At 38.3% G+C, this 24,711-nt stretch overlaps 1 protein-coding gene across 2 annotated transcripts in view; it reads right to left on the bottom strand.

Moving 5' to 3' along the window:
* Positions 1-24,711, bottom strand: part of eprs1 (glutamyl-prolyl-tRNA synthetase 1) — a 32,963-nt gene that overhangs the window by 6,330 nt on the left and 1,922 nt on the right. The window contains exons 2-23 of one of the 2 annotated variants that reach the window (XM_041813587.1): positions 21,192-21,276; positions 20,962-21,061; positions 20,726-20,882; positions 20,493-20,629; positions 19,738-19,832; positions 19,488-19,614; positions 19,039-19,231; positions 18,780-18,951; positions 18,442-18,675; positions 18,147-18,231; positions 17,960-18,019; positions 10,414-10,524; positions 10,087-10,223; positions 9,595-9,802; positions 9,396-9,508; positions 7,971-8,088; positions 7,147-7,320; positions 6,151-6,318; positions 5,627-5,875; positions 2,099-2,323; positions 1,758-1,982; positions 1,405-1,676 (exon numbers count right to left, since the gene is read on the bottom strand). In XM_041813587.1, coding sequence (XP_041669521.1) covers positions 1,405-1,676; positions 1,758-1,982; positions 2,099-2,323; positions 5,627-5,875; positions 6,151-6,318; positions 7,147-7,320; positions 7,971-8,088; positions 9,396-9,508; positions 9,595-9,802; positions 10,087-10,223; positions 10,414-10,524; positions 17,960-18,019; positions 18,147-18,231; positions 18,442-18,675; positions 18,780-18,951; positions 19,039-19,231; positions 19,488-19,614; positions 19,738-19,832; positions 20,493-20,629; positions 20,726-20,882; positions 20,962-21,061; positions 21,192-21,276 — 3,445 coding nt within the window. The remainder of the gene's footprint in view (positions 1-1,404; positions 1,677-1,757; positions 1,983-2,098; positions 2,324-5,626; positions 5,876-6,150; positions 6,319-7,146; positions 7,321-7,970; positions 8,089-9,395; positions 9,509-9,594; positions 9,803-10,086; positions 10,224-10,413; positions 10,525-17,959; positions 18,020-18,146; positions 18,232-18,441; positions 18,676-18,779; positions 18,952-19,038; positions 19,232-19,487; positions 19,615-19,737; positions 19,833-20,492; positions 20,630-20,725; positions 20,883-20,961; positions 21,062-21,191; positions 21,277-24,711) is intronic. The other variant, XM_041813668.1, reaches the window with a different exon arrangement.

Consider the following 24,711-nt stretch of genomic DNA (forward strand, 5'->3'; position numbering starts at 1 on the left):
ACGTTATTACTTAGTTGAAGGGAAGGAATAAAGGTAAAAAGCCACTCTAGAGACTGATAAAAATTCCTGTGAGGGGTTTCTTTCCCCATTTTTTTATGAAAAGAGTTTTGTTTTGCAGTGAGCTATTAACCATGCCATTTAACACCTGCTCTGCAGCAGGGGTCAGAGGCATAGGTCAGGCATCAGTATTAATTTCAGCCTATTTATTTCATGACCAGCCAAACACCCTCACAGGAGCTTTGAACATTTCTAAAAATAATGCTGTTCATAAAAAAGCAGCCATTTAAAGTTCAGCCATCCATGCAGCTCACAGCAGTAGCTATAAAGCAAACCAGCATCCTGACAATAACTGATTAAAAAATATAAGATGAGAACCAAAAGGGAAACAGCAAAAATCCCCATTATTTGGTTGGCATCATAATCTTGATTATTAGGGTTTATTTGAGAAACAGAAGTTTTTATTTTACTTTTTGCATCTTGTACCAAAATTGTGACCACCATCAGCAGCTGCAGACCCTCTGAATGAAGGCTTCAAGGGAGCTGGTGTGACAGGTTTCCACATTTGTGACGGATATCAAACATGCATAATATAAATATTTGTTTTTTATTAGTACTTCAAAGCGATCAAATTCTAAATCCAGAGGCTGACAGCAGGCCACAAACACTGATCAAGCAGACAAACACACCAATCCTTTAAAACTCACCAAGTTGTAGTATAAAACCAAAACTCTTATGTTGTCAAGATACAGTAGAAATGTAGTAATGTAGAGATGATCCATCTTCAGAGGCTGGTTAACCAAAAAAGCCACCACAAAACTCCAGCATTTCACTAAATACTACAATACACAAGTCATAGCCTCTTAGGTTTGAATACTGCTATCAACGAACTGCCAGCTCCTCTGTTGTAAGCCTCAGGGATAACAACTCAAACCCAACAAAGAAAACAATGCATGTTGATTCAGTCTGTAGAGCCTTGATCTACATGGAGAACAAGGGGAAGTATGATATCCAGTGTGATCTTTTAAAATCTGAAGGCGAGTTAATCTTTAAGAATTATGAAATCAAGCAACAACCTCTAGTGTTGGAAAAAAACAGACAGATGAAAAGTTCAATCCCTGTTCCTTTGGTGATATAACTAAGACGAGGCCTAGGTTTTATGAAGTTGATGGGTTAAACCTGCAATTAAAGACAAAGTTTGCAACAGACTTAAATGTAGAGAAGTTGACATCAGATGCAAAAAGTAAAATAAAAGAGTTGCTCCATGACACCCTAATAAAAATGTTCACAGTTTATTTTCATTACTGTTATATTTTTATTTGAAGTCTCATGTTAACAGTGTACTGGTGCTAACATTTCAAACATGTCTGTCTTCCTCTGATGTTTCACTCGTCTCCAGTCTCTCACCGTGTTTGTTTCTTTGGTCCTTGACCCTCTCCTGCCCCTCCTGCTCCTCCTGGTGTCTCCTTGCCCTGGTTGCCTTTTTCTCCTTTACCCTTCTTGCCTCCTCCTGCTCCTCCTCCTCCCTGTTTCTCAGACTTGTTCTCTCTCTCTTTGCGGTTTTTGTCCTCCCCTCCACTGGCTCCTGCAGCAGCCACTGGTTTGTAGTCCTCTCCTGTAAGGGTCTTATACTGGCTCTTCAGGTCCAGGAGGGTCTTCACAGCTTCATCCACCTGGTCCTAATACAAAAGACGGATACTGTTTTTATTCCCTTTTCAACATTAGTTGACTTAAATTTGCATTTTCTGTTGGCTCCTAACCTTGGGGGCCTTCTCAGTCTTTAACTTCCTCACTAGCTCCCCCTGCTGGGCCACCTGGGAGAATAACTGCTGGGCCTGTGGGGATGAGTTGGCTGATGGAGAGCTGGACTGTGTCTGGGCAGGGCTAGCAGGTGCTTGTAATCCTGGTTTGTAATCCTGTCCAGTTTGCTGTTTGTACTCAGCTTTTAGAGCCAACAGCTGCTTCACTGCAGCATCAACCTGATCCTGATGATCATTAAGAGAAATGTTTACTCACAGCAGCAGTAACAGTTTTTTTTACTGACTGGGACCTGTATTTATAAAATCACTTTCAGATCTATTTTCAGAGTATAGTGGCTCACCTTAGGGGCTTTTTCAGTCTTCAGTTTCCTCACCACCTCTCCCTGCTCAGCCACCTTCTCATAGAGGCCGGTAGCAGCAGGAGCAGCACTTGGGCTGTTCTGGACGGGTGCTGGGGCAGGGGCTTTCTGAACTGGAGCCGCTCCAGGTTTGTACTCCTGTCCTGTGATCTGTTTGTACTCTGCCTTCAGGGACAGCAGCTGTTTGACGGCTGCATCGACCTGATCCTGGAAAACCACAGACAAGGATACTGTCAATTCAAAATTTAAGTTTCATAATCTCATTTCACACTTTTAAAGAGAATAACAACAAAGAAATTTAGGTGGATTAATATTTAAGTGCATTATTATCATGCATATCTTGATACTAAAGAGAATTGCCTATGTTTCCATGGCTTGTAAAGCCTAATATCATCCTGTAATAAGAACGTGACCAAGTCCCTTTTAAAGAGGAAGTCAGACCATCTGCTAATGCAGCAAGTCAGTTCTTGCTTCAACGTTTTTGTAAAAGACTAACACATTTTTTGGACCTTATCTTTACTGACGGGATAACTGTAGGGACAGGAAATGTGGGGAGGAGTGAGAAGGGTAGATATGTATTAAATGAATGAAGCAGGGAGAAGACACTGTGGCAGATGTTTTCAGGACTGTAGCCTCTGTATATAAAAGCATCTGCTCTCAAACTCTGACTGACCAAACCAGTGATCACTGGATTTTATTTCAGTCCACAGTTATTTCTGTTTATAATCTGTTTTGTACTTTCATTTGTTCTTTCACACCAGTTATGATACAGCAGCAACAAAAAAACAGAATAAGGCACCCGCTTTTGGGCCATCATTGCATTTATCTGATAGATAAAATAGCTGAAGACAGACAGGATATACTGAGAAAGATTGTGGGGAATGAAAGACCTAAATGGTCGCAGCCAGGCCCTGAAATCAAACCTGTCAACAGTGTATTGAGGACTGCAGCCTTTGTATGTGTGGCACATGCCCTGCCAGCTAAGTTAACCAAATTACCAACATGGCAGGGAGAGTCCTGCAGACTGTCTGACTGTGAATTTACTGGCACATGTTAAAGGAGTGCTCTTCTCTGCTCACAGCAGCTTTGTGTAAAAAAATAACCAAGTATCTGTAGTAATTCTAAACATTCAGTGCTTTTCTATACTATCAATCATTAAAATTCACAGAAGAGGGTTAGGGCCACTGAAAAAATTTTTTTTTTACTTGTGAGAAAAAAGTCAGAATTCTGAGATTAAAGTGAGAATTCAGAGATTAATTTCAGAATTATGAGATTCTAAATAAAACACAAGATATTTGACAACCCTGGCAGAATTCTGAGGAAAAAAAAAATCAGAATTCTGACTTTATCAGAAATTTGACTTTAATCTCAGAAGTCTGACTTTAATTTCAGAATTCTGACTTTTTTCTCAAAAGTAACACAAAAATTGTGTCTAAACTTTTTGTTCAGTGGCCCTTATCCTCTTTGTAAAATGAGTGCAGCATTTTTAAACATAAAAAGTCTTGAAAGTTTAATAGTATTAAAAGTTTTGGGAGCTTTACCTTTGTTGACCCCAAAAATTCATCTTAGTGATCTTTTTGTTGTTTGCTCTACTAATGTACAGTACTGTGCAGAACTTTTAGGCATGTTTGGGCCAAAAATGGAGGCATAAGTCAGGCATGTAATGGTGAGTAAGCTCGCAGGAATACTGACACAACCTCAGTTGTGCTCTGGATGTCCTTGCATATTACCAGGGGCATGGGAAAATAATCTGTTGAAAAAGTCCACACCTTTAGTGTGGGGGTGGGTGTGTTGAGTAAGCATGGCTTAGGGCAGTGTTTCCCAACCATTTTTCCTTGGAGCCCCACCTACATGCTCCTCAGAAAAGCGGAGCCTCCCTCTCTTCCCAAGAGAGAAGAAAAAGTGACACATTGCTGCCAAAAATCAACATAGATTTTAACTGTTCTACTTATAAAACCCTAAAAAAGGTCCATGCATACTTTTCTTAACAAAAGAACTTTGTATGAACTACTTTATAACTGCTTTATCATGCTTTTAGTAAATATTGCAATATTTGCCCTTGGTTCCCAGGTTGGGAACCAAGGGCTTAGGGTACCATCCAGACAGGTGGTAGGGTTGTTGCGAGCCCCTGGTCAAACCACTGGTGTATTACTAGTGGTGAAAAGGCCCAGATAAAAGAAATGCTGCTGAGCTTAACCTTGGCTGCCAAGTGTCAGGTGTGTCAACATGTTTCAAGCTTGACTGCCGCCCCACCACTCTGCAGCCCCAGCTTCTGGCACATCAGGACCCTTGATGAATGCTGGCAGAAAAACCCTGAGTTTTTGGACCCAGATCTCAAAAAATTCCTACAGCCACTTCAGTGGTTGGTAGTAACCAAAAGTTACAGAGATTTCAAAAACAGAAAATGTGTGGTTGGTAGCAGTTTAACAGTATTTGTATTCTTCAGTTCAGGGATCACAGTTCAAGTACACGTAGTCCCACAACGAATACGCCCAAACCATTTGTTTTAAGCAAAAAAACTGTGACAGTATTTACCTGCCAATCCAGATGGCAGTAATACTTGTAAGTGCTTGCTAAAGGCTATTTAACAACAAATGAAGAAGAGGAAGGAGCCAGCTCAACAAAACACATGAAGATGCAAAGTTCCCTCTTATAGCAAGAGAAGTGAAGCAGTGAGACCGTCCAGCATCTTCTCCCTCTCCTCATCTCTGTGTTGTTTTAAAAAAGCCCCAGGATGTGAAAGCAGACACAGTCCAGGATAATACTGCCAATATATTTTGAAAGGCTGTAGAACCTGTAAAAGTAGAGAACACAGACTACAACTGTGTAAGCAAGGCCTCTGTGAACCATTACACCCCTAATGGTTCGGAAAGTTAAAGTCACTGAGTCTCATTTCCTCATTTTCATTTCCTCAGTCCAGCAGCCCGCCCCTGAAAACACGTCACTGTATCTTAAATATTTTTCTGTAACAAGAATTATTCAACACTTCAAATAAAGTTTATCTTTTGGAGGGTATAGCTCTTAAAGTTTGATCTAATCAGATACCTCGAATGGTGGCTAAACAGCAAACAGTCACTAAACTTGGATTTAAACTTTGCCAATCTTATTTGCTCACAAATAATACTTGAGAGAATTGTTTCCGACTGAGCTCAGTGCATTTTTAATTAGCGATGAAGGCATTGAGAAAAAAAGTAAGTGAAATTGCTCATGGTAAATGGTGAAGAATTGGCAGAGTACTTAACGTACATTCAGGGATCCATCACTCAGAGTACGACACAAACTGACAAAGGTTTGTCAGATTTCAGCTATCTTAAGTAGCCTCCTAATGTAGCTATACAAGGTGCAGACAATTTATAAAACTGCACCATATCAAATGTATATAGTACTCGTGTATCACATTTAGAGTACACTTGCAAGTGCAGTAATTCAAACTTACACTAGGCCTTTTCCAAGCAATACTTTTTCTCCAACCATTTTTCTATCACTACATTCCTGGTTGTATCAGATTACCTTGGGGGTTTTTTCAGACTTCAGTTTCCTCACAACCTCCCCTTGCTCTGCAACACGCTCATACAGGCCTGAAGAAGAGGTGTAAGAAGGGGAAGGAGAGGAGGAAGAGGAGGACTTGGCTGCAGGAGAAGAAGCAGAGGAGGAGGCAGGAGTGGAAGGGGCCATCCCTGGTTTATAATCCTGACCAGTCAGCTTCTTAAACTCTGCCTTGAGAGCCAGGAGCTGCTTTACCGCTGCGTCAATCTGGTCCTGGGGCCATCAACAAACCAGCTTAGTAGTGCAGGAAGCTATTCAAGTATTGCATGTGAATGAGGCGTGAACACGAGCACTAACTAGACAAATTATTTTGGATACGAGCAACAAGGGACAAAACAAACAAGTTTTAGATTTCACAGACCAACGACTGAGGACACAAGAAATGTTAGATGATTTGATGCGAGTTTAATGGGCGGACAGATGACGTGGAGACCAGCGCTGAAGGGATTGGAGATGTGAACATGAATAACAGACAAATACTTGTGTACCTTAGGTGCTCCCTCTGCTTTTAGCTTCCTGACCAGCTCCCCCTGCTGGGAAACACGGGTGAACGGACAAGAGGCGGAGTCTGTTGATGCAGTTGATGGGGTGAAAGCGGTAGTGGGAGGAGCCATACCTGGCTTGTAGTCTACACCTGTCTGTTCCTTAAACTGCCCCTGCAGATAAGAGAGGGAAAAAGGAGACTATATAAGATTTCAGTGTCCAGAGTCTTTATTTAGTTTAGAGGAGCCTTCTGATACTAGACCACAAATATCATCAGCGCCAAAGATTGAGCTTTCTTTGAGATGTTACCAGCGCTAACGTCATAAGATCTGTGCTAGTATTACACAAGGCAAAAGCTTCACTGCAAAGCTTACCATCATTTAAATACACACATCACTTGATCACTTTGTTAATTTGCTGGCTATAAATGCACTGACAGCTCAACAAGCCAGAACACACAAGTGTACAGACTGACATCTCACCTGTGTCTAAAACCAAACATAAAAACAACAGCAGAAAACCAATCAACTTTTTTGACAAATATAAATATTAAAAACTGCTACATTCAAGACCTCATCATCTTGCATGTAAGACTTTAATACTTTTTAAAAGCCTTAATTTTTGCAAAATGGATTTATCAACTTTTAATACTTCTAAGGTCCTGCAGACAAAATGAAATCAAACCAGATTGTCTACCTCTAACTAATATAGCATCAAAGTCACATTACTGACCCTTACTTGAGCACAACGTGCTGTTTAAACTAGTAATTTAAACAGGTAAAAACTCAAATTACAGCAGTTTCAAATGTATTAAGCTGGTTTTTCTGTTTGCAGACACAATGACTCCAATCCTTCTTCCACTTAACATTTACAGTCAAATTCCAATGACTTGAAACATTTAAAAAGATGTCATTTGCATATTTTTAAATGCCTTGCAAGTATGAGGTTTGGTGTTGGCCTGAAATAAGTAAAAACAAAAAACAAACACTATCCTCACATACCTTAAGAGAGAGCAGCTGCTGAACTGCTTTGTCCACGTCTTCTTTGGGGGCTTTGGCGGCCTTCAGCTGGCGAACAGTTTCTCCTTGTGCTACAATGCTGGAGAATAAGTCTCCCACTGAGGCTGAGGTAGGCGGTGAGGCAGAGGTTGAGGCAGCCTTTGAAGGGGTGGCAGGCTAAAGCAGAGTGAAGGCAGATTAAAAGTTCAAAAGAAGTGAAGAAATCTGAAATCAGCCAGTACTTATAGAAGAGACCTGGAGGTTTCTCTTTCCCTTTCTTTGAAATAGCATCCTTGTCCTTATAACACCCACATGGTATCTTTACATCCAGGCTCAAAGTCTATTCATACTAGGACTTCCTGTCATTATGCCAAACTTTACACCTTAATTCGTGGTCACTATCTAAACTTCTATTGCTTTTAGTTTCCCTTTGAATGTTTAATGTTATTTCCTTTTTATCAGATAACCTTGTCCCCATTATTTGTTTGAAAACCTCACCTACCGAGGACCTGATAAGAAGACTTCACTCCATTTACAGTCTACTTCTAGTGGCGCTGCTCTGCTTATGACCCAGACATGTGTGCTGTTAACCAAGGAGAAAGCACTAGACCCCCTTGTTCATTTGTTCATACCCCACTGCTAAACCATGATTAAAAAAAAAAACAACCAGGTCAGCTCAGCAGGTCAGGCATAAACTTAGACAGCCTGTTTAGCTGAGAAATCATCGTTGATAATTGGATCCTGAGAAACAAAAGTTGACAGACCCAGAGGCACAGAGGCCTAAAACATTGTTATTTATCACTGGGGTTTTCTCAAGAGGCACTCACTGTGTTATTAGAGGCTTGGCTCTTGCTCTTGTCCTTGGATCCAGCAGTCGGCATCTCTTTGACGTGTCCATCAGGGATGTAGAGCAGCACACATGGACTTTCCTTACAACTGTTAGGACTGAAGACATTAACCGAGGTTAGAAACAGGAGTGCATGATATTACTGAACACAACATGTATATATGGAGGTACGCAGTCTTCCCTGATGGCACACATTTGTGTGGACTACTTTTGACACCTGAACTTGGTTGATCATTAACATGTTCATTGATGCAAAAACAGTCAGCCTTCCTCTGAATTATATCCTGAACCCTTGTCAGAATCAGTATAACTTTATTGTAGGCTGAATGATACTGGAAGTAAACAGCATTGTGATTTGTTTTCTTTCTGCAGTAAAGATTGTATTATCAAAAATCACAGGAAGTTATTTCATATAAATTCAGCGAGTTTCCGAAAGCAGAAATACAAGGAATTAACATTTAATTAGGGTTGTCAAACATTAAAGTTTTGTGAAGTGCCATTATTTTACATTTTAAACAGCTGAAGTGTACAGAAAGGGAAAAAAATGCAAATAGCTACAGTTAAAAAAAAATAATGCACTTATAGTGGATCTCAATCAAATGCATTTAATGTACTAATGCTGGGGGTCTAAATAAGAATGTTACAATTAAAAAACAACTTCTCTATACCTTTGTTGGCCCTAGGTCCCCACAAAACGATGGTAAAATCTGATGCACAAAACTGTTTTTATTTAAATGTTGTGTCAATGATATGAAGCATCATTGATAAACTAATGCTATATATATATATATATATATATATATATAAATAAAACTATGCTTTAGTCTGAGGAGTTTTCAACGTGTTACTTGTCTTCTTTCTGCTTTCAGGAGACTTAAAAAAGAAAACACAGAAATCATTCAAATGTAAATTATGTAAAATAGATGGAATAGACAATGTTGACTGCAATACAGAATATATGTTGAGTCCATTTACCAAAGGCTGTCTCTTTCTGTACATGAACCAGACATTTTGCTAAGAGTGCTTTTTACAGCAAGTTAGTTATCTTTCAATGTCCTGCCAGAGGTTTTATTAACAGCACAGCAACCGAAATAACCATTTGAAAAGCCTAAATATGATAAATAGCATGAAGATTTTCAACGTGCACATGAAAAGCACTGTAATGCTCAATGGCAGTTTGCTTCATTCCATTCAAAAATCGAGCAGAAGAGATGTTAGAGGACAAATGGATTACTCAGCAGATCGATGGCTTTTACTGGAGTAATGCCTTCTTTTTTTAAAAGCCTGAAACACCTCAACTAGCATGCCAAGTTTTAAAGGTGCTGTGAAGAGGGAAGGATATCACAAGGTAACACAAACATACATGTGTAATACACAGGGGGGCACAACAGTCTAGTTCTCTCACCTGACTGGCTCATAGGGCTGGTCACATATGTAGAAGCCTCGTCTCTGGAGCTGGATGATGTCTCCTTTCTTTAGGCTCTTCAGACAGGGGTCTCCAAGCATCTTCTCCTCCAGCTGACAGTGAAAATCAGAGTTAAAGAAAAAAAACCTACCAAATAAACATCACATGAAACATGAGGTTAATATGTAGCAGAACAAACCTTGCTGTTTTTATTGATGTAGTCCTTGAAGTCATCGTCTTTGGTGATGACAGGTTTGGAGATGAGGGGCTGGTAGTTGACGCAGATGGTGGGCAGCAGGGGGGCGCTGTTCGTCTCAGCAAGCCATGTGATCTTTGTGGTCTTCTTGTAGTCCTTGTTGTCCAGGTTCAGACGAGCCTCCATGGACACAACCTTCCCATCAGACCCTCTAAGGGACAAAAATGAGTTAGACTATGGGGAACTGAGCAGTACGTTGTTACTTTAACACCATACTGAATGATTCCCACTGGCAGTTACCAACTACAAAGACACTGTAATTGAGCATGAGGAAAGTTTTCAGTGGGCTGTTACACCATGCTTGCTATGTGTAAATGGAGCCTTAGGCTGAGGTAAATAGTCGAGTTTTGTTATGTTGTAGCCTTATGCCTAAATTGTTTGAATTCCTTTCTTTAGAAAAGAAAAGAAGGTCTGCTGCAAAATTATCCCGCATACTTGTTAATCTTGGTGATGATGAGGTTGCCCCAGTTGATGAAGGTGACCATCTCTCCCTCTGAGAATGTTTCAGCATCCGCTCCTTCCACCAGAACACGAGGTCCGTACCAAACCTCCTTCATGCCCACGTCTGCGTTCTAAAAATACAGGGTTTTATAATGAGGAAATTAAAAAAGGATTCATTTCCAAATTCTTGTGTGGTCTTAGGTAGAACTTCTGTTCTTTTAAGTAACTTGACTGAGACCTTGGGCTAAAGAAAGAATTTAAAAAAAGAGAATAGAGCAGAAAGAAAAACTTAAAACATTTTAAAACAGAGAAAGCTCTGACCTTGGGATGTTTGGCCACTTCTTTCATCTCTTCTTTAGCCTCTTCCACAGAAACAGGAACCACGTAGGAGCTGGACAAAGCAGTGAACCTGGGAGCCACTGGATCAATAACCTGATACAGACAGGTAAAAAGAGACACAAAGATATAAAGTGTTTAGTACAAGAAATAAAAATGGGTGCTTCACAACAGCCTCAGCGCACAAAGTAAGTAATGAAAGGATAAAGCTGTAAATGACGCAAATTAATCCAAAAACTGTTTTTCTTTGATAAAAATCAAAATATAGCCCAGCTCAGTGCGTGATAAATGAAGGAAGAAAGACACATGAAAAGTGATGAGCAGATAAAATTAAACATTGCTTCTAAGAATGGATAATGATGTAAGCAGGCGAGGGAAACTGGGGGAAATAAATACTTCCACAATTGCTTTTTCAGCCAACCCATCAGTCACTACTTTACCAGCCGGCTTCACTGTTCAGAGGCCAAATAACTAGCTTATTTTACCAATTATAATCTCTGCAGGGTCATGTTTTGTTTCTTTATACAGGAAAACAAAAGAGAGGTGTTAATGAAACATATGACAAATAATTTGTTCATAAACTTGTTCATAAATTTGAAGAGGGCATTTTCAGTTTGTGGCCATGGTGGAAAAAAAACTTCTCAACTGAGTTTCCTCGCACTTCTCTAAAAAGACAGGCATCCTCAAGAATGATTGAGATCATTTGGGTGCTGCTATCTCAAAATACACAGTAAGGAGGATTTTTACTTCCTCTAAGAGTTGTGGTATCAAAGCCAGACTAGTTCTTCAGTCATGACTTATTATACGAGTATAATAAGTGTAACATAAGTGTTGTGAATATATCTTCTCATATTACAGACAAACATTTTAAAGTTCTGATAAATAATCCGCACAGACAGGCACACCGCTAGTTTGACATTTGTTTTCCTTACTATTAGGCACTTATGATGCTCTTCATATGAGGATTTAGGCTCAAAGCTCTTTGAAATGTCACATAGAGAATGAATGTAAAGCTTAAATATATACTCAATAAATGAAGAGGAATCTTTGATTCATCATTAAAAGTGAAAAATAAAAATCTCTATCAGAAACCCCTTCCCCTTCTGCTTCAGCGAAGAAGGACCTCAGAGCTGAAAATGAAAATTTCATCCTTAAGAAGAACTCCAACTGGCCCACATGGAACTGCTTCGGGCCTCTATAGACAGCATCCTGAGGGTCAGACAGGTGAGAGGCCAGACACCACAGCAATCTTAAATGCATGACCATGTATCGCAGAGAGTGTGGCGGAGACAGATCTAATCCTATTGTTTGAAATTTTACGGCATATATTTTTCTGCTATTTCATTGTTTCACTAAGTTATTAACAAGCATCTCCTCCTCTCCACTCAAGATTTAACCAATAGGAATAACAGAATTATGAGTCAAACTTTATAGCACTGAAGTCTTTTTTTATGGAGGGAGGCTGTAAAGTTTGCCATTTACAATTCAAGGTCTGGTAGGCTGCTACATGATTTTGAGCAGTAACAAAACTGTGTTGACAGGACACACTTGAGGATTATTCAGACAAATAATTGTTTAAAACAAATCTCCACTCAGGATATGCACCCATTATAGTCAAGGAGGGTAATTCTAGCCTCAAATTGGGCTTAAGGTATTGCGTTCACGAGAGTGACCTGGATGGAAATCATAATATCCCTAGATTCCAGCCTCGTCTATTGTTATATTAGATTAGTATAAAAAGTTTGTTTCAATATTGTTCACAAGCTGGTATTAATCAAAGTACTGTATTGTTAAACTGTGAGGCATCATGTAAGGCAAGCTTTACACTGGAGGTAATTGAAGACAATAATACCAAAGCAGAACAGGTTACCAAACACCTTCTAGACACAGGTTGTTTCAATAACCAAAACTTGCAGGCAAAATACTGCATCCTGTCTAAGCTGCAAAAATATTGTTGTAACGTCAAACATTGGCAACAAATGTAGGCAATTTAGACAGGCCTCTGTCTGTCCTATGTAACAGAGATAATGAGAGAATCTGACTGAAGCTCTGTCTCTCTTTTTTTTTGATGTTTTGACTCCATCAATAACTACAAGGGTGACAGGGCCTTCTCCATCAGAGCCCCTCAACTTTGGAACGACCTACCCGAGGAGATAAGGCATGCAGAATCATTGACATCTTTTAAATCACTTCTTAAAACTCATTTTTATAGACTGGCTTTTATGTGATGTCGTCGTCTTCTTATTTGGTTTTTATCTTCTCACAGACTCTTACATATTTTAGTTTAATTTCCTCTTAATCTCACCTTTACTCCTTGTCAACCTCATTTTATTTCCCTGCCTCCTGGCTGTTTTTAATCGTTATTGTCTTCCTCACTTTATTGATTTCATGTCTTTATTGCTTCCCTTTTGTTTACCTCTGTTATAATATGTATTAATTTTACTGCTTTTACAGTTTTAGAGCTTGTTTTACCCTGTTTTAATATCTATTTTGCCTTCTTAATTACATTTTACTGTTTCTCTTTTAATTTCTCATGTCTTTATTTTTGGTCCTCTTGGTCTCAGCCTGTGTAGCTGGGTTCCTGCATTGCCTGGATTCCTATCATTTTATGGGACTGTTGTCTGTGTCTTGCCTGCATCCTGATGATGTTCATGATGTCTTAGTTGTGTAGGATGGTTTCATGTCTGCACTCTGATATCTGTGATGTCTTAGTTTGCATGGCATCACACGACGTCTAGGTTTTGATGTATTTGGATGTAGATCAATTATTATCTTGTCCTTATTTTTGTTTAGTTTCTTTAAATGTTTGGATTATACTGATGTTGTCTGCATGTCAGGTTCTGTCTTCTTGTCTTCTGTTTGGGTTTGTTGCTTTGTTTTTCTGCTTGCTTCTGCACGTCAGAGCACTTTGTAAACCCATGTTTTTAAAAGTGCTATACAAATAAAGTTATTATTATTATTATTATTATTATTATTATTACATAACAAATAAAGTATTGTTTTAGAACAACAAAGAGTGAAGAATCAATAACTCTGAGAACCGTAATACACCTTGTTCCAAATTATTATGCAAATATGATTCCAAATATGATTGCAATAATTACTACTGTCAATATGTGCAATACTGAAGTGTGCAATAACTTGTTTGAAATTATCACTATGGGTAATAAGCAATGCAAGAAATCTCAGGTGCAATGATAGATGTAGAAGTCTTGAATATTTTTTCAGCAGTGTTATTTTATCTATCTTACCTTTCTTTATCTTTATATTTTACTTTTTATTTTATTTAATTTATCTTTTTCATATTTATGAGGGTGTTTTTGTGTACAGTGTACATTCTTTGTGTATTTTGGTAATACAACCGTATTTATATCACAATTCTTGCTTAAATTGTTCTATTTTATACTTTTATATTTTTATACTTCTTGGTTTTTTGTAGAGCTGACTCAAGAAGAAGCACACAAAAATTACAATGTACCTCTACTGTCCTGTTCCTGTGCAAAAGGCAATAAACATCTATTCTGTTCTATTCTAACTAAACATTTGACTTTTTGTTTTCAATTGTGTTGCTTCTCCTGTCAGTTTCCATCACGGATATCAATCTCAGACAGGTTTGGTCATGGCAAGGAAAAGAGAAAGTTTAAATAAATAAATAAGGACAACAATACAAAAACACTAAATCACTTTGACAGGCTGTCCCATATATGGATGGACAGGCTCCCTCCTCAGGGTCTGGGGACTGTCTTTCAGGGGACCAAGCCCCATTCAAGTCATTTTTATGACATATGGAACCTTAATGACTGGCCATTGCTGTTGCTGATGAAAAAGTTCCTTCCTCAGGTTCTGGGGGCTGTTCAGCAAGAGACTTGGTCCAATCCCTTTTTCTTCAACATCCCAAATCCCTCAAAACTAAAACTACCACAAGAGGTATAGTTGAAGAACTTACTGGAATAACTTGCCTGAATAGCTGTGGTGTCCCAAACTGACACACTGTAATGGTGCCTGAACTGAGTCTGGCTGCCTTGCGAGAAGGGGTGGTCTACACTCCCCTTTACAACTGACTTTTGACAGTAAATGGAGGAGTTTTATTTATTTACCCATATATGTTTTGTCTCCTTAATAATATTGTAATTTCTACTACAGCTATCATAATAGTTTCTACAGATAAGGTAGCAAGGTCTTTCTCTCAGTATTAATTTAGTTTAATTCTTTATATTCATTGTTCTGCCTGACCATCTGATATACTTTTACAAGATATATGCTCTGTTTCCAGAGTAAATCACAAACATACACACTTGCACCCACCCACACACACAATTAGATATCTTACACTAATTGATCTACTAGTCTGTTCAATCAAATGGCCTGTCTGTACTTTTGTCACTGTCTCCGTGTCTTGTGTACTTGTTTGTTACATGTACTTATCTTTTATGCAATAAAAAATAAATAAAAAAGGTTTGGTTATTCGCTTGCTAGGTGATTGTCATTAAAGGGAAACTATTTCAGGAGTTTGTTCCACATTATTAAGCAAGTCACAGGTTTCACGCAATATTGGGAAAAAAGAAAGATCTTTCTGATGATGAACAACAGGAAAAGTGCACCATCTTGCAAAAGGTGGGAAAACACTGGATATTTCATCCTCCTGTGGAAAGATCTGATTGTGATTCAGAGCACAGAAGTGTTCATCAGATGAAGGTGTATTAAGGAAAGTTTCTGTAAGGCAAATTCATCATATTAAGAGTGCAGCTGTAAAAAATCCACTGAGTAGTAATTGGGTATTTGAACCTGCTGGTGTCTTTGGAGTCTCAGGAACCTCTTGTTGCAGAATCTTCCAGAGGCTTGCTGATGTGGGTAAAGCCATATTTCAGCCACCCAAACCAATGCCCTCAACGAGACACATTGCAGTGGGCTCAGAAATATATAAAGACTAATTTTCAAACAGTTTTATTCACTGGATGGTCCAGATGGATGGAGTTATGAATCTGCAGGGAGGTGGTGGAGTGATGTTTTGGGCTGGAATTATAAGAAGTGAGCTGGTAGGCCCCTTTAAAGGTACCTGAAGGTGTCAAAATGACCTCAGCAAAATATGTGGAGTCCCTAACTGCCCATTTCCTGCTATGGTATAAAAAGAAGAACCGTGCCCTTCATAGTAAAATCATTTTCATGCAAGACAATGTGCCATCCCATGCTGTTAAAAACACCACTGAGTCCTTGGATGCTATGGGCACAAAGGGAGAAAAATCATGGTGTTGTTACCATCCTCCCCTGACCTCAACCCTATTAAGAAACCTGTGAAGCATCCTTAAAAGGTCTGTAAAGATGTTTGATTAAAATAGCTCTGATTTGAGAAAAATTACCCCCAAAGCAAAAATTACAACAGATTTCTTTCCTTAATTCTTTAGAAACTATTGAGTGTTTTGAAACTGTTTTACATAATAATTTGAAACATCACATTTTAAGTAATTTTGCAAAAAAAATGCCATTGTTATCATTGGTGATTTTGTCTAATGAAATCCAGATATAATTGTTGAGGAATGAAAAATCCTATTGACTGCCAATTATATAGACTATTTAGGGAAAAATGAACAAAACCAGTACATGCAAATCCTTTGTAACAGTGTAGACATTCAGTGTGTCTTTCAACTGACAGCTGCCTGTTGCTGTTGAATACCTTTATCCTGCAGGTAATTTAAAGTTTCTTAACTAAAATATAGAGTCTGAACAGCTGTTTGGATGGTAAAATAGTGAGCACAGTTGGTAGACTTTTAGATAAACCAGCTTTTGATGAAAGCAGGGAGGGAGTGGTTGAAAATGAGCAGGAGGAAAAGGAGGAGGAGGAGTACCTTCAGACAGCTAATTGGCAGCTTGGAAACAGAGGAGTGAGATGTCGTTTTAATGTAAGATACAACGAGGGAGGAAGAGAGAGAGGAAAGAGGTAGAGAGAGACACATTTACATAGAATGGAACTTTTACAAATTTGTCCCCCCTTGTTTTTCTTTTGTTAGCTTTTAATATTTTTTCAGCTCTTGCTAAGTCCCAGTGTCTCCCTATCACTTTGGTATCCAGGAACATTATGCTAAACTCCATCTTAAATAAAAATGTTATTGCACCTCTTTTTATTTCTTCTAGGTGTCCTGCTGTACTTTCCAAAAAAGAAACCTGTGGCTGTTTCTAATGAACTGTGTGCAAAACTACTGAGCAAACAGTAGTAAAAGATTTGAATAAAGTAGCTTGGAGAGTCACAGGTACATGGCTGCTTGAAGTTTAAATGGTAAAATATCCCATGACAGAAAACCGTCTCATGTGTTGCCCCGGAGCTTCTCCGTAAATTCACAGTGGAGGAAACGCATTATTTTTTATCTTTTTTGGGATTACAGTACAGAAGTCGCCCCCACCCCCCACCCACAAAAGTCTGTGAAAGAAGTAATGTCTGCAACCAAGTGCTGATCTGTCCAGCAATAGTAGACTGGTGCTTTGCATATTTGGCCAATCAGAATTATGTTATAAAACAAAAAATGATTAATTTCAATCAATCAAAAACCTGTAGTGTAACAAAAATGACTTCGGGGTTGTCTATTAATCTGTGATAAGTGATCTTGAAGGTCTACTTAACCAACAAAATGTGACAACTATCTGCTGCAGCAAATTTAAGTATCTCAGAGTTAAAGTAAAGAAGCCTGAGGGACTTGAAACTGTCTGAGGAAAGTAGTGAGGATGTGTAAGTCATTCATGCACAAGATCTTTGCATAAAAAGAAGTGAATGTGCCTGAGTAACAACTTGCCCCCCATTCTCCTCACTTCTTCTATCTTTGCCTGATCTACACCTTAAGTCTTTACTTAAACCTAGTAGTCAGGCAAACCCGCTGTACGTTAAAAATGTATCTAAAGAAAAAAATCACTCATTACTTCTTCCACTAACCCTGTATGCCAAGTCTAAGCCAATCAACATCATATTTAGTTTCACACCTTCTGTCTGACTTGGGAATGAAGCAGCAAGTGCCAGCTGGGAAAACCACACAGAGGAGGCAACAATGAGCTTGAAACGCATGGAGAAAGGTAAAACACCATGAACATCAACACATACAGGACATGAAATGGAGCAGCTTGATTGTTTTAAGAGGCTTGAGGGTTAGTGGGATAAATAAAAGGCAGGAATGGGGCGATGAGGCAGGAAACAGAGTGGGACAATGGAAAAGTTAAACAGAATGAGAATAGCAAAGCAAAAAGAAGCCATGCCAGCAGTGAAACTCTAAACCTCTGCCAATACAGGCTGAAACCTGTGAGGTATGTTTCATAGTATCCCTTTATTTCTAAACGAACAACTACATGTATGTCAAAATCCACCATTAATTTGTTAAAGGTTCTAACACAGTTGGCAGTCTAAAGACAGTTACAAGTTATGTATTACAGTATGTTAGCTTAGTTAACTTTATGATTTCCATCATTTATTACTAATTAATGAAACCACATCTTATATAATTATATGGTTTGTTCAGCCTTTAAGGGAAATGATAAAAAGACAAACATTTACCTTCTTATTGAAAGCCCAGATCTTGTCCCACTCCATGTTCACCACTGATCTCGATCCACCCTGGAAGTAGCAAGAAAAATAATTTTAAGAGTATATAATAAATGCATGAATGTTTTTATTTCAGTTACATACATCTTAACAAAACAAGCATCAAACTAAATCATTTCACATGTTCTGACAGATGTACCTGAGCTGCTATGAACTGTTTCAGACCCTCGACTGTCATTCCTCTCCTCAAGACTCCTCTAACAGTGGGGAAGCGAGGGTCATCCCTGGAGGAGATAAGATTCAAAATTAAATGTGGGAATTGAGAGGAACAAATCAAAAGTAAAGAGGATAAGGCAATGTCCAAAAAAAGGTGCAAAGGGGGAAGACGTGAAGGCTGTTGGAGACCTGGTAGTAGCAGAACTCAGGTAAAAGATACTTTTCAAGATATTCAAGGTATTTAGCACAGGTCACCTTCTTAATCAAACTTAACCCACCATCCATCGACGTAACCCTGGTCGACAAACCAGGTGAGCTTTCTCTTGGACAGCACTGTGTTGTTCAGGTTGAGTCGGGCATACTCCCAGATGTAAGGCTTCCTGAGGCGCAAGGCGTCGATGATCCAGTAGAACTGCTCATCACGATCGTGGTACTCGGTGGTCCTCAGGGCATGAGTTACCCCCTCCAAACTGTCCACGATGGGGCAGGCAAAGTCGTACGTAGGATAGACTCTGGAGAGAAGAAATAGGACAATGTTAATGTGCAAAGTGTATTTTAATTTACCAAAAACATCAGGAATAATATTCTAGTTTGTTTCTCCATAGACTTATTTTACCTGTAGGTGTTTCCGGTGCGAGGGTGGGGCGTGTTCTTGCAGCGGTACAGGGTGGGGTCTCTCATGCAGCCATTGTTGGAGTTCATGTCGATCTTGGCTCTCATGCAGCAGGTCTGACCAAACTCTGTCCCAGATTTCATCTCCGCCCACATCTTCATGTTCTCCTCCACCGCTACAGAGAAAAGAGTGAATATTATTCAGAAAACCTTTCGTTGTAGCCTCACTGTGACTGGTAACCCTGTTGTTTCCTAAGGCTTACTGTTGTTTCTGCATTTGGACTCAGCACGCTGATCCCTCTCCTGCTTCATCTGCTCTGGAGGAGTGTTGTCAATGTAGGCTTTGCCCTCAGCAAGCAGCTGCTCAGCAAACTTCATAATGGTGGGGAAATGGTCACTGGTGTAGGTGAACTGGTCTGGATGGATCTGGAGCATGGCAACATCCTCCAGGATCACCTGAAAGCAAATAAATACACAAGGACATGTTTTAGCTTTAATACTTAGTCAGTAGGGTTCTGTGTCTGCGTTAAGTGTCAAAATCATGGTAATTTGATCATTTGTAACAACAGATTATTCATTACTGGGCATCTACAACTTCTATTTTCTTGCTATAGGATCCAAACAGACATCATTATCCTTTCATTTTTTCTAGTATCTAAATTCAAAATTCTGGTATTGATACAACCTTGTTACTCATTTTTTTCCATTTTACCTTCTCAAAGTCCTCCTTCTCCTTCTCAGGGTTGGTGTCATCGAAGCGCATGATGAGCTTGCCTTTAAATGAGACCTGGTAGTGCTGGTTGAGGAGAGCTGCCTTGGCATGGCCAATGTGCAGGTATCTGATTGAAGAGAGACATTAAAATGGTCCCTGTTAAAAAAGCTTTTTTACACCACATACACATTTCAGAATCTCAAAACCATGCACAATCTAAACTTTTTCCAAACTCAGTTTCAAGTCTTACCCGCTGGCCTCTGGAGGGAATCGAACCACCACTTTGCCCATTTCAGCTCCTGGCAAATCCACGAACTTGCCAACATCCTGCTTCTTCTCATCTGACTGTCAATCAGACACATACAGTCAGAATTTTCAACCTGATCTTTTTTCTTTGCTTATTTGGTACACCGAGTATGGCTTCACATTGACGGTCCTTTTCTTAAATGTTATGAAGAAGTTAAATCCTTTTCATATCACAGATGCACGATTTTAGATTTTGCCCCCATCTGATATGCCGGTATTTGCAAACTAACTTCTGCAGATACAAATACAAAACAATACTATTAGATACAAGTTAGTAGTATGAATCTCCACAAACTTAGTGCTTGTCTTATAAATATATTTTTTCGATTTTTAAATTCACCTGTATTGAGTTAAGAGCTTGATAATGTTTAAATACCACTGATGAGGAACCAGTGCAATTGTTTAGCACAATTAAAGCAGCTTTATACTCCTTTGACTTCTCAGCATATTCTTTACCATTTATTTGCCTACACATTAAATACGCCCAATAATACACAGCCATAGGCACACTGACATGAAGGCAAAAACTGACATTAGCACTGCACACTGTTACTTTGTTGTTTTTAATGTCATGTCTTACCTCCTGAGACCCCCCCTCCTGTCTGACAGGGAAGTCTCCTACTTTAAGGTGCAGACAATTTTCAGGAAGATTTCAAAAGTGCATGCGTGTAAAGGGCTATTATATAATAGTCCACTTACGTTGGATTTGCTCATTGGAGGGTTTTTCATTGCGTATTTGTTTCCAACGGAGGTAAAAGGAACCTGTGAGCTCAGGAAAGAGAACCAGCGGTTGACATGTGGGAAGGATTTGCTCTGGCCTTGCCATTCACCATGACCTGCCGAGAAAAAAAAACACACACACAAATAAATAAGATATCAAAACAGAAAAAAGTACACAGGTATATGGATTGTTCCATCCTGACAGTAAGAACCTTTGAGGGCAGCCCAAACAGAAAGGTCAGCGAGGGTGACAGCATGTCCCACTAGGAAAGTCCGCAAAGAGAGGGCCTTATCCAGTTCTCCCAGTGCAGCGGCCAAACCAGGCTGACCACACAGACGCCGTGCACTGAACTCCAACCAGTGGTCAACCTGCAGATACCACACAAAATGTCAGAGAGGGAAAGGTAACATCTGTCACACAAAATCTCCATCACACACAAACACGCACCTCAGTCTGTTCCATCATGTTGGCCCCATAAAGACCCAGAGCGGGAGCCACACGAGCCAGGTACCGACTGATGGAGTTAGTATCACTGAACTGGATTGCACTGAGAGAGAGGGGAAAATAACACAGAACTGAGATGAAAACACTAAAGAACAGCATCTGCTCACTCTGCAACTTCATTAGAACATTTTTTAAAATATATGATAAAAGCTACTTTTTTAATAGTCACATACTCTGAGACATGAAGCCTGGTGTCTTTGCCTTCCTCCACTGATACCTGCACGCTGCTCTTCACATGCTCTGCTGCAAGGAGCGCTCCTGCAGGAGAGAGAGACATACAACACTTAGAAAATTCGAGTATCATGACGATATCAATAGCTACCACAACATTTAACTTTGATATAATACCAGTAAAAATCTAACTATGAAAACATTTTCTCCATGGCAATGAAGAGAAAGTCCACCTACAATTGGGAATTTACTTGAGTTCAATTACCAGAATTTGCAAGTAAACTCCTGTATTTTGTTTAAACAGCAAAATACAGGTACAGTGGAGATATTCTGCAACCAAAACAGAGCAAATGCTTTTTTAATGCAATTGAGAAATTTTCTTCTCTAAAGTTACATCCTCTGCCCTCTGGCTGTCTATAAAAGAAATAAAGGTAACTTTTGCATCCTTAAGAAATGCAAAAAAAGGATTTGAGAAATCAACATTTTGGCTGATTTCAGTTTAAAAGGACCACAGCTGCTTTCACACTTCGTTTGTTGTAGCTTTTACTTTCATTATGACTGCAAATGTGTAGTTTCTCTCTCTCTTTAATCATTAAGGTACCTTTTCAATACTTTTGTTTAGGGCAACTTGATCATAGTAAAATTTACGATCACAATTATTTATATATTCATTTTTGGGGTTTTTTTTTTGCATTTATTTGTACAGGATAGCTAAAGAAAGACAGGAAATGACAGGAAATAACGGGAAATATGGGGAGCGATAGTGGGAGAGGACATGCACCAAACAGTGCTGAGACCAGCATGTTGAGGACTATAGACTTTAAACTGGTGCCTGCTCTACCAAGAGGCTCTCTCAGCTCTATCCACAGAGCTAAACAGGCACCCATCATGATTATTTTTTACAAATATTGAGATCAAAATTATTCAACACAATTACAATCTGTTATAACATCTCTGTCACATGCATTTATCAAACTTCAAAACTTTAACAATTTTTGAAGAACAGGCAATAAATAAAATTAAAAGAGCAAAAAAAACAAAAAAACAAAAAAAACAAATGTATAAAAATGATGATACACAGTAATGATAAATAAACAAAAATAATTACCAACAGCCAAACAGCACAACAAACATTTGACATAAGATAAAACCTACTGGCCCAGTAATCATTAATAATGATCAGTTCATTTTCAGGATCAAAAGAAACCAAAAATGTGATAGACTAATTTTGGTAATCGATCAGCACTGCTTTGGATCATTTTATAAAATGGATATTAAATTATTTTAAGTCAAGGTCTATAATATTAATCTGTATCAACATTTTTGACAACATTTGTGGGTATAAGGGCTGAATGGCTGGTAACAAATCTTATTGGGATTATTTTTTCCAACATTGTTATTGCAATTATATATGTGATTATTTCTTTAGTTCCTCATTTTGAGTATTTTTCAACAAAGACAACCAATAATTTTGTCAATATTAAAGTGAGACAATAGTCTATAGATTAAATTAAGGTAGAACAATTTTGAAACATATCTATCTAATCTGAACTAATATTAAAAATTCCAGACAAATTGCTGTCTTAAAGAAGGGAATCATTTTGATGTCATTCTCATTTAATTAAGAAAAAAAACATACAATAATAAAGAAAGTAAGCTTTTTTTTTGTAAATTACTCTTAAAAAAATACATTTTAATTTTTGCATTATGTGTAGAGCAAAACATCTCTGCTGCAAAAAAAGTGTGACAGTTATTTTAACTCAAATTTCAGGTTTAGGACATACTGAACCCTTTGTGGTCTGATAGTTGCAGCAGGATATATTGCAATTAAATTTAAATTTTGTATAATTACCCAGCCTTAGTGACTATGCAAATAGTTGTGTTGCCACAAAATAAATAAATAGTATATGATATTAGAGGCTTTATTTAAGAACATACTGACAGAAAGAAATAACAAGAAAGGACAAGAAAGGACACAGACAAACAACCAACACAAACAATAAATAAATAAATCCGTACAAATAAAAAACACTACAAAGGTACAAATAAAAAAAGTAGCGTTAGCCACAGATTTACTATGCAAAATTCCGCTCTGTACGCAGATAACAGCACAATATGAAGTTTATATAAAGCAATCTGTTCAGTCAATTATCAGCAGCTGTAGAAAGGTGTCTGTGGGTCAGTGCTGCTCAATTATGGTAAAAAATCATTCCCACAGTTATTTTGACTTTTATCGAGATCACAATTATCAAACAGGATTACTAACTGATAACATTTATCATGTGAATTTATTGCTGTTAAACACTCTTAACTCTGACATTCTGAACATTAAGAAAACAAGTAATAAAAAATAAATAACACATAAAAGTGATAATATTGAATAGATGAAAATAAATTAACTATGCTTTTGAGGTAGTGGTGATGAAATTTGCGGCTAATATAGAACAATTATTATCATTTAACCTGGATGATCTTGATTTCATGATGGTGGGGAGCAAAAATTGTAATCAAAACTAAAACTTGATTAATTGCCCAGCCCTTGTATGTGTACAAAACGGTTGATTGAGACTACAGCTTTTGAAATGTATAAAAGAAAAATTGCCCTAACAGAGTAAAAATCAGCATCCATAAACTCTGAGTAGATAAAGCATAAAATATGGGCTTCCTCTGGAGTCAGATTCAGATAGTGACATAGGCCTTCTTCAGCACATATCAACCCTGACCTATATAACTGGCAATTTCTACAGATGCATTGCCTGAAAACCAGCTGAACTGGTCTTGCGGTGTAAACCTACACTCTTCTCAGCATGCCTTTTTGAAGATCTCTTCATGCCTTTACAGCTGTGCACTCTTTGTAGAAGTACTACTTATCCCATTCAGTTGGGTTGCTGTAAAATTGAAACTTTAAACTTCAGTGTGGTTCTTTTAAAGTCAAACAATACCTGTTTTGAAGCAATAGAAACAAAAACTGAAGTCTGAGGCACCATATATTTGTCTTGCTTTTGATTAAAACATCCTGCTAGACAACTACTGCGCACTGAAGCACACAAATATGTTGGCAGCATTTTTATACTGAAACCTTGCCAACATATCTATGCAATTAAGACATTGCTCTGTTTTCTTTAGAAAGTTTTTGATTAAAGATATGACTTAGCCGACGTTTTTTTAAAATCTCAAGACTTTTCAATATTGATAGATCATTAAAATAGCGTAAAATAACATTAAATAAAATACGATTTTTCCATTTCCTTTGGGGATGCACAATATTATTGGCATGATATCCGTATCGGCAGATATGAACATTCTTTCCAATGTTGACAAACAAGATTTTTGTTGTAAAAATCTGCTTATATCATCTGTAAATATTGTAGCACCTCAGAGGCTTCAAGCATGGGCTTAGCCTCTACCATTTTTGAGGACTTAAATTGGTTAAAATTTGTTCATCCTAAAACTTTAAATTGTGTCTCTTAAGGACTGAAGCTTTAAGTCTGGACTCTAACTATCAATACCTACCAAATTTAA

This window comes from Cheilinus undulatus, linkage group 1, assembly GCF_018320785.1.
Source record: "Cheilinus undulatus linkage group 1, ASM1832078v1, whole genome shotgun sequence".
In the NCBI taxonomy this organism is placed as follows: domain Eukaryota; kingdom Metazoa; phylum Chordata; class Actinopteri; order Labriformes; family Labridae; genus Cheilinus; species Cheilinus undulatus.